Source organism: Penaeus japonicus, unplaced genomic scaffold, assembly GCF_977035675.1.
Source record: "Penaeus japonicus unplaced genomic scaffold, GWHDUDI00000001_assembly GWHDUDI00000019, whole genome shotgun sequence".
Taxonomy (NCBI): Eukaryota; Metazoa; Arthropoda; class Malacostraca; order Decapoda; family Penaeidae; genus Penaeus; species Penaeus japonicus.
The window spans coordinates 25,549,340-25,559,339 of NW_028234421.1; the positions used below are offsets into that span (position 1 = coordinate 25,549,340).

General features: G+C 29.6%; 1 protein-coding gene across 1 annotated transcript in view; it reads right to left on the bottom strand.

Moving 5' to 3' along the window:
- The window catches only part of LOC122255766 (hydroxymethylglutaryl-CoA synthase 1), a gene marked incomplete at its 3' end in the record, with an annotated part of 19,066 nt that overhangs the window by 5,109 nt on the left and 3,957 nt on the right, over positions 1–10,000 (bottom strand). The window contains 3 exon segments of the mRNA XM_043020044.2: positions 139–339; positions 625–739; positions 2,456–2,593. Of these exon segments, the coding sequence (XP_042875978.2) occupies positions 139–339; positions 625–739; positions 2,456–2,587 (448 nt within the window).

The following is a 10,000-nucleotide window of genomic DNA, read 5'->3' on the forward strand; positions in this document are numbered from 1 at the left end:
GAGAAAAACAATTGATAAACTCCAAATTTCAGAAGTGCAGAGAAATACCTAACAAAAATCACCAAGGAACCGAAATTCATCATCATCACTTTGTTCTCATCACCATCTAAAACCATCACATCATCCTCCTCATCTTACCATCCCAAGAGCTGGACTCCACCCAGTTGACGGCATTGATGAGGGCAGCCGTGCCACCATAGCAGGCGTTGGTGGTGTCAATGCCCTCAATGTCAGTGTTGCCAGAGTCCTCAAAGAGTTGCATCAACACGCTCTTCACGCTCTTGGACTTGTCGATGATGGTCTCTGTCCCAACCTCCAGTCGGCCAATGTTCTCATACCCTGTTGACATCCGTATATAAATGGAAGGATTCGAGACAAACTACATTGAACCAAAAACAAAGCCCAAAATATTCCGGCTGAAAAGGAAAAAATTTACACTTCAAAAAGCTTATACCTAGGAAAAAGAATAAAAATAAAAGAAAAAATGAATAAATGAACATATAAATAACGATTATATATATAAATCAAATAAAGTCTCAACACTACACAGGGAATCAGCACCCTGAATGCCCATCAACCCCCCACCCCCCCTGCAACCCCCCAATACAGCACGTCATCCCTTACCAACCCCAGTCCGTTCCATAAGGCGTGAGAGCACTGTTAGGCAGAGGGAGTTAATGTCTTCACGGTCGGAGCAGAAGCCCATCTTTGTCTGGCCGAGCCCAATGGTGTACTTTCCCTGAAAACAAATGGAGGTTGTTCCCAGTAATTGTAGATATATTCATAAATATATATTTCCTTTCTTTTCTTCTTTTTCTTTTTTTTTTTTTCTTTTTTGATAAGCAAAGTGACAAAATAAGTGTAATGCTGTTAGTGACAGAAATAAAAAGAAAATGAGCACGAGAACGAATGACAAAGTGTGAGGACCTGAAATGGAGAGGCAAAGAGGGAGAAAGGGGCAGAAAAAGGGAGAGAGAAGGAGAGAGAGAGAGAGAGAGAGAGAGAGAGAGAGAGAGAGAGAGAGAGAGAGAGAGAGAGAGAGAGAGAGAGAGAGAGAGAGAGAGAGAGGGAGAGAGAGGGAGAGAGAGGGAGAGTGAGGGAGAGAGGGAGAGGGAGAGGGAGAGTGAGGGGGAGAGGGAGAGTGAGGGGGAGAGGGAGAGGGAGAGTGAGGGGGAGGGGGAGGGGGAGAGGGAGAGTGAGGGGGAGGGGGAGGGGGAGGGGGAGAGGGGCGTAGCCTCGGGAGAGTGAGGGGAGGGGAGAGTGAAGAGTGGGAGAGAGGGGAGGGAGAGTGAGGGAGAGAGGGGGAGAGGAGAGGAGAGTGAGGGAGAGTGAGGGAGAGAGGGTGAGGGAGAGAGGGGAGGGTGCGAGAGAGGGGGAGAGGGAGAGGGAGAGTGTAAATGCATATGTATATATATATATTTATATATGTATATATATAGATATATATTTATTTACTTATATAGATATATGTATATGTATATATATGAATATATATGTATATATATGTATGTATGTATGTATATATATATATAAATATATATACGTAAATAAATATATATATATATATTAATATACAAAAGATAATATATATTATATATAATAGAAATATACATATATATACATAGAAATATATATATATAGAATAATATATATATATATATATATATATATATATATATGTATGTATATATATATATATATGCATATGCATTTTTATATATATGTATATATATGTATGTATATATATGTATATATATAAAATATACATACACATAGATATACATACATATAGATATACATACATATATACATATATACATACATGTATATGTATATATGTATACATGTGAGGGAGAGAGGGGGAGGGAGAGTGAGGGAGAGAGGGGGAGGGAGAGAGAGGGGGGGGGGGAGAGACAGAGAGGGGGAGGGGGGGAGAGAGGGGGGCGGGGGAGAGAGAAAGGTGGGGGTGGGGGGGGGGGGGGGGGGATAGAGGGGAGGAGGGAGAGAGAGAGGGGGGAGGGAGGATACAGAGAGGGGGGAGGGAGGAGACGGAGAGAGAGAGGGGGGAGAGGGAGAGGGAGAGAGGGGAGACGGAGAGGGAGAGAGGGGAGAAGGAAAGGGAGGGAGGGAGGGAGGGAGGGAGGGGGAGGGGGAGGGGGAGGGAGGGAGGGAGGGAGGGAAGGTAGGTGAGGGAGGGAGGGAGGGGAGGGAGGGGGGGGAGGGAGAGAGAGAGAGAGAGAGAGAGAGAGAGACGGCACGGAGAGGAGAGAGAGAGGAAGAGACGGAGAGAGAGCAGAGAGATGAGCGAGAGAGATACTAGAGAGCGAAAAAAATAGATGATAAGAGAGATCCTCTCTCCACGAGAGAATAGAGAAAAGAGGGGCAATTAATCTGGGGCACAGACTACAGAAAAAAAAGGACATGACGAAGACTCAAAACCCCCCTTCTGCCATACCTGTGACACCCCATCGAAGACTTCCAGCTCTGTCTGGTCCACATAATCTGAGGGGAAGTACACCTCCAGGGCCAGGATACCTACATCCTGTGGCCATCCCGCACACTCGGCACTGTTCTTGAAACTCGGCATTTTGGCCTGCTGGGTCAAGTGAAGAAGACTTTCATTAGTCAAGGATTCTTGTTAGAAACTCAATTTGATAAAAGCATATTTGTATCTATACCTATATGCAGACATTAATATCATATAAACATTATATATATATTCAATATATATATATATATACGTCTTATATAGCTATATATATAGCTCTATATATATTTAATAATATGTATATATATATATACGAATAGTTATATATATACATATTTAATATATAGTGTGTCACTATATATATAAATATATAGTATATATATATATATCATATATGATATATACATAATAGATATATTATATACATATATATATACAATATAAGTATACATATTATATATACAATATAATACTATAAGCTATATATATATATAATATATATATATGTATATTACATATATATATATCTATATATAATATTCAGATATATATATTCGATACATATACTATACACGATATATATATACGCCATTCTAGTATCGCTACATTATATGTACCTATCTATGTATAGTGTAATAAATAAAAATATATACATATACTTCTATATACATTATATATAATAATATATATATATTAATATATATACATACCATATGTATACATATAAGTATATGTATATATATATATATACTTATAGGACATATACATTTAAATATCGTATATATATAATACATATATGTAAATATAATATATATATATATATATACACTATCTACATATATACTTTTTTTATATAAATATATATACCATATAATATGCATATGCATTTTTATATATATGTATATATGTAATGTATAATATATGTATATATATATACAAATATACATACACAAAGACGTTTATACATACATATAATATAACATACATATATACATACATTAAATACATACATAACGTTTACATACATACATGTATATATATCCTTATATACATATTTATATATATACATATACTACATACATACATATATAGATATAATCGACATTACATATGGAATATGTAAATGCATATGTTATATATATTCTTATATATGTACTAGATAGATATATATTTATTTACTTATTTAGATATAATGTATATGTATATATACTGTATACTAGTATGTAGTATGTATTATATCATTATATGTATATATATGTATAATCGTTATATATGTATACTCGTGTTATATATAATGTATCTATATATACGTATATTGTACTATGCATGTGTAATTCTATATATACAATATATATATATATAATATACGTATGTACGCTCTGAATATATATAAGCTCAGTTTATATCTATATGATATAACATAACATATAATTATATATTGTACATATATACACATATATATGTACATATACATATATATATAAATATATAAATATACATATATATACATATACATATATATACATATGTATACATATATATATAAATAAATATATTTATACATATATAAATATATATACATATGCATTTACATATTCATATATATAATGTATATATATATAAATACATAAATATATATATAATATATATCTATATCTATATATATATATATATCCATAAAGATAGATAGATAGAGATATGTATATAAAGATATATAGATATACTGTACATGTAAACATACACAACACACACACACAATAAAACAGGAATAACAAAAGCCAAAGCAGCAACAGTTTCCAGCCAAGATCATGTGTCATCATCTAGAAGGGTTACAATGGACAGCCTGGTTCCTCAGCCGTAGACACCTGGGCCATTATAACAGTACAACAGCCTCAGGCCATCATTACAGAGAGAGGAGGGGAGGAAGGGAGGGAGGGAGGGAGGGAGAAGGAGTGGGATGATAAGGAAGAGACAGGAGGGAGAGGTAAGGGTAAGAGGAAGGAGAGAGGGGGGAGGGGGATAAGGAGGAGAAGAGGAAGGAGAGAGGAACAATTGAGGGCAATGAAGTGATAAGAGGAAAAGGACCATGGGGAGGAGAGGGGGAGAAGAAATATATAGATTATATATACATATCTATGTACAAATTTATATATATATATATATATACATCATTAATATATATTCTATACATATATATTTGTATCCTGTTGTAAGTCCTTCTATTGCCTTAATATATATATAGATTTATGTATCGGGAAAGCGTAACTATGGAAAAGGCTGCGTATGCTTGTCGATGTTATCGCATCTATCCAATCATATATATAATATATATTATATATATATATATATATATATTCTATATATATATTTACACATTATATACATATATATGCGTATCGGTAGTAGCTTGTATATATGATAATCTATGTATATATATAAAATTATATATATATAATAAATATATATGTATAAAGTATATATATCATGAGATATATACTATATTATATATATATATATATATATATATATATACGTTATATATATACATACATATACATATATATATATATACATAACACATACATATACATATCATATATACCATAAATATTAATAACTACATACAATTACATACACTATTCATATATATTTTACTATGTATATATAAATATAATGTATATTGTAATGATAATATATATATATATATATATATTCGATATGCATATATATTATATTTATATACATTTACTATATACATATATATATACATATCTATTTTTTATATACTAGTTATATATATATATATAATATATTAAAACAGTTTATATACTAGTATATAAATATATATATCCATATTAAATATATATATAAACTAATTAATATATACACTCTAAACTTATATATATATATATATAACATATAAATATATATATATAATATATATATACTTTAATATAGATTATATATATATTTCATATATCATTATATATATTATACTATATTATATATAAACTATATAGTCATATATATATTCTATATTCATATAAAAAAAAAAAAATTATATAACTATATAATATATATATATATATATATATTCATATATATATCTATATATATATATATACTCATTCATATATATATCTATACTTTATGAATATATATTCGTATATACGCAGTATATCGTATATATATATATATAATATATATATATATAGTATGATTATATATCTCATATATATACTATATATATATATTCATATATATATATTCATAATATATATACGTATATATATATATATTCATAATATATATTATATTATATTATATATATTAATTCATATATACATATGATCATATATATATATATTCATATATATATATTCAAATATATATATTCATATATATAGCATTCCATATATATATATTCATTCATGATATATCATATATCATACTATATATATATATATATATCCTATATTCATTATATATATTATATTAATATATTCCATAATATTTTAGTGTGTTTGCATATATATCCGCGCCGTACTCGACAGTCCCGCATATTCATAATATATATTCTATTATGATCATATATATATACGTGTCGTAAGTATATATATCTGTATATATTCTATATATATAATTAATTAATATTGGGGGGTTCATATATATATTGTATATATATTCAGTATATCAGATATAAAGGTACTATATTCATATATTGAGCTTATATCTATATATATATATATATATTTATCATGAATATATGCTACGTATACGCTCGTGATCATACGTATATATATACGTTATTTATATATATATATTCATATATAGTTATATATATATATTATATATATATATATAATTCTTTTGATATTATATATATTATATATAGATTATATATACTCATGTGAGATATATATCATATATATATATATAAATATATATATAAATCAACAATTGAGACAGGCCTGATCAATGAAATGAAAACAGGTACGGCAACTGTGGTGTTCATTCATACAAAACCTGTTAGTAAATAGTTACTTGATATTACTTTCCACAACCTATCTATTTGCAAAGTCCAGAGATACCACTGCTTCACAAACCTTCAATGCATCTATAACATCGCGGCTTATCGATCACTCGGAAGTGCCGACCATGAGATTATACATTACATAACTTGCCTAACTTTCCCGTAATGAAGAGAGACACGAGAAAGACTGGTTCCACGATTGCAATCAGTGAGTGTCTGATCTATACTCCAGCAACATACAGGTTTAGAAATTATACCAGGGAGCTGTAATTGGGGTATTTCTTATTTAATGAAGTAGGAGTGTAAGAATTTGGGTGATTTTAGAGGTTGTTTGATGATGTTAGGGGTGTGTATATGATTTTGTTGTTGTTTTATGAATTGTAGATATTTAATATTGTTAGGTTTGCAATTAAATATTAAAAAAATTTAAATGGATTTGTGTGAGTGGATTGTTTAATGGTATATTTTTTTATTTGTTGTGTGTTGGTGGTGGTGAATATAATTTTTTTTTGAAAGTATCTATAATTGGATTTTTATGATATTTTTTTTTATTTTTAATTTATTTTTTGAGAATTATAAGATGTTGTGGATTAGACTGAGTTTAAAAAATAAACATTTTAATTGATTTTAATATTAAATTTATTAATATAATCACAAAATTTCTGTTTCAATATTTATAGATAATATATAGATAGATATATAATATATATATATATATATACATATATATATATATATATATATAATATATATATATATATTAAAAATATATATATAAATATTTACATATAATATCCATATATAACATAATATACATATCTATATATATAATATACATAATATACATATAATACATATAAATAATCTATTAACATAACTATACATATAACACAACATATATAAATAATCAACTCTAACATCTATAACATATATATAAAATCTATCTCTATCCAATCTATATCATCTCTCTTACATATAAATCCCATCCTCTAAACTCACACAACCATACATATCTATCCCACTCAAACAAATCAAAACATAACTAAACCCACTCCACCCCACACACCCCCACCACACACACTCAAACTAAAATCACTCACAAACTATAACTCACTCAACACAATAATACACCAAACTCACACCCCCACTAACAACCACTCACCCCCACACTCCCAGACCCTCACAACACTCAATCACACCCTCACACACACACACACACTCTCTCACAACAATCAAACATCTCAAAAGCATCGACGAACCTCGAGCGCCGCGAGTGGATGGGATTAGCATCGCACACATATCTTTCATGTCCCGAGAAATATATAATCGAGCTGTCTAGTATATATATCTATATATATATAAATATATATAATAATATATAAATATTATATAAATATATTATATATATATATGTATATATATATTTATAATATATAATATAATATATACAACATATATATACATATATACACATATATATATATATCCATATATAATATACATATATATACATATATAAATACATATATAGATATATATACCTATATAAATACCAATATATATATACCTATATAAATACCGATATATATATACCTATATAAACACATATATATACATATATAAACATATACATATATATCATTCATATATATACATATATATTACATATATATATATTCATATATATAACAAATATATAAACATATACACACCACACACATATATAAACACACATCTAAACATATATATAAACACATATATACATATATATACACATATATATATACCATATCATATACACATATATATATACATATATATAAACACATATATAACATTATCATATATATATTACACATATATAACATTATATATACATTTATATATATATATATATATACATATATACACACATAATACATATAGATACATATACATACATATATACATATATACAAATAGTATTAACACACATATATATTCATATATATACATATTTTATAATATACACACATATAATACATATGTATATTTACACAGCATATATACATATATATAGAACACATATATACTTATAAATACATATATATAAACACATATATACATATATATAAACACATATATACATATATATACATATATATATACATATATATACACACATATATACATATATATATATATACACACATATATACATATATACATATGTATACACACATATATACATATATACATATGTATACACACATATATACATATATACATACATACATAAATATATATAATATATATATATATATATACATATACATATACATATACATATACACACACACATATACGTATACATGAATTTAAAAAGCATCCACATACCATGCACACACCCATATAACAAGACGTGTCCAAGAGCTGTGAGCACGTCCACGCAAGTGAGACCCTGCAAAACACCTTTCTTGCTGAAGGGGAAGTACCACACTTGGATGGTTCTTGGTTAGGGTTCAGGAAACACCACTCTCTCATCCCATGCTAGAAAATCCACCAATCTACAACCACATTCATTCTCATATTTTTTTTCTGCATTCCAATATAGGAAAAAAAAGAAAAAAAAAATTACCCCATGCCACAACTCTGACAATGAAACTTATTATAAATCACACACATGCTAGAGGGAGGCTAGGGGAAAAACATCCAGCCACAGAATTCCCTGTATGGCAACTCGCTCCCACCTAAGGAACTAGTGGTCGGGATATGCCTGGTGTGCCAACCTCACATTATCAGACTATTTCCTGTCCTTCTCCTCCTAGACAGGGTTCTCTCCATCTTAGCCCATGTAAGGAGTTAAAAGCTCATCCTGTGTATTGCTGGTTGCTTGAAAGGAAGCTCGATTTGTAATCCTGTCTGGGTCTTATCTTTACGGTTGTGTTTATCAGATGAATTGTCTGTCTGTCTGTGTGTCTGTTATCTGTCTGTCTGCATTTGTCTATCTGTGTGTGTGTATGCCAGTATCTGTCTGTCTCTCTGTCTGTTTTCACACTCAATTTTCTCTCTCTCTCTCTCTCTCTCTCTCTCTCTCTCTCTCTCTCTCTCTCTCTCTCTCTCTCTCTCTCTCTCTCTCTCTCTCTCTCTCTCTCTCTCTCTCTGACTGACTCTTTCTCTTTCTCTCTCTGACTGACTCTTTCTCTCTCTCTCTCTGACTGACTCTTTCTCTTTCTCTCTCTGACTGACTCTTTCTCTTTCTCTCTCTGACTGACTCTTTCTCTTTCTCTCTCTGACTGACTCTTTCTCTTTCTCTTTTTCTCTCACTGCCTCTTTCTCTTTCTCTCTCACTGTCTCTTTCTCTTTCTCTCTCTCTGACTCGGTCTCTCTCTCTTTCTCTCTCTGACTCGGTCTCTCTCTCTTTCTCTCTCTGACTCGGTCTCTCTCTCTTTCTCTCTCTGACTCGGTCTCTCTCTCTTTCTCTCTCTGACTGACTCTTT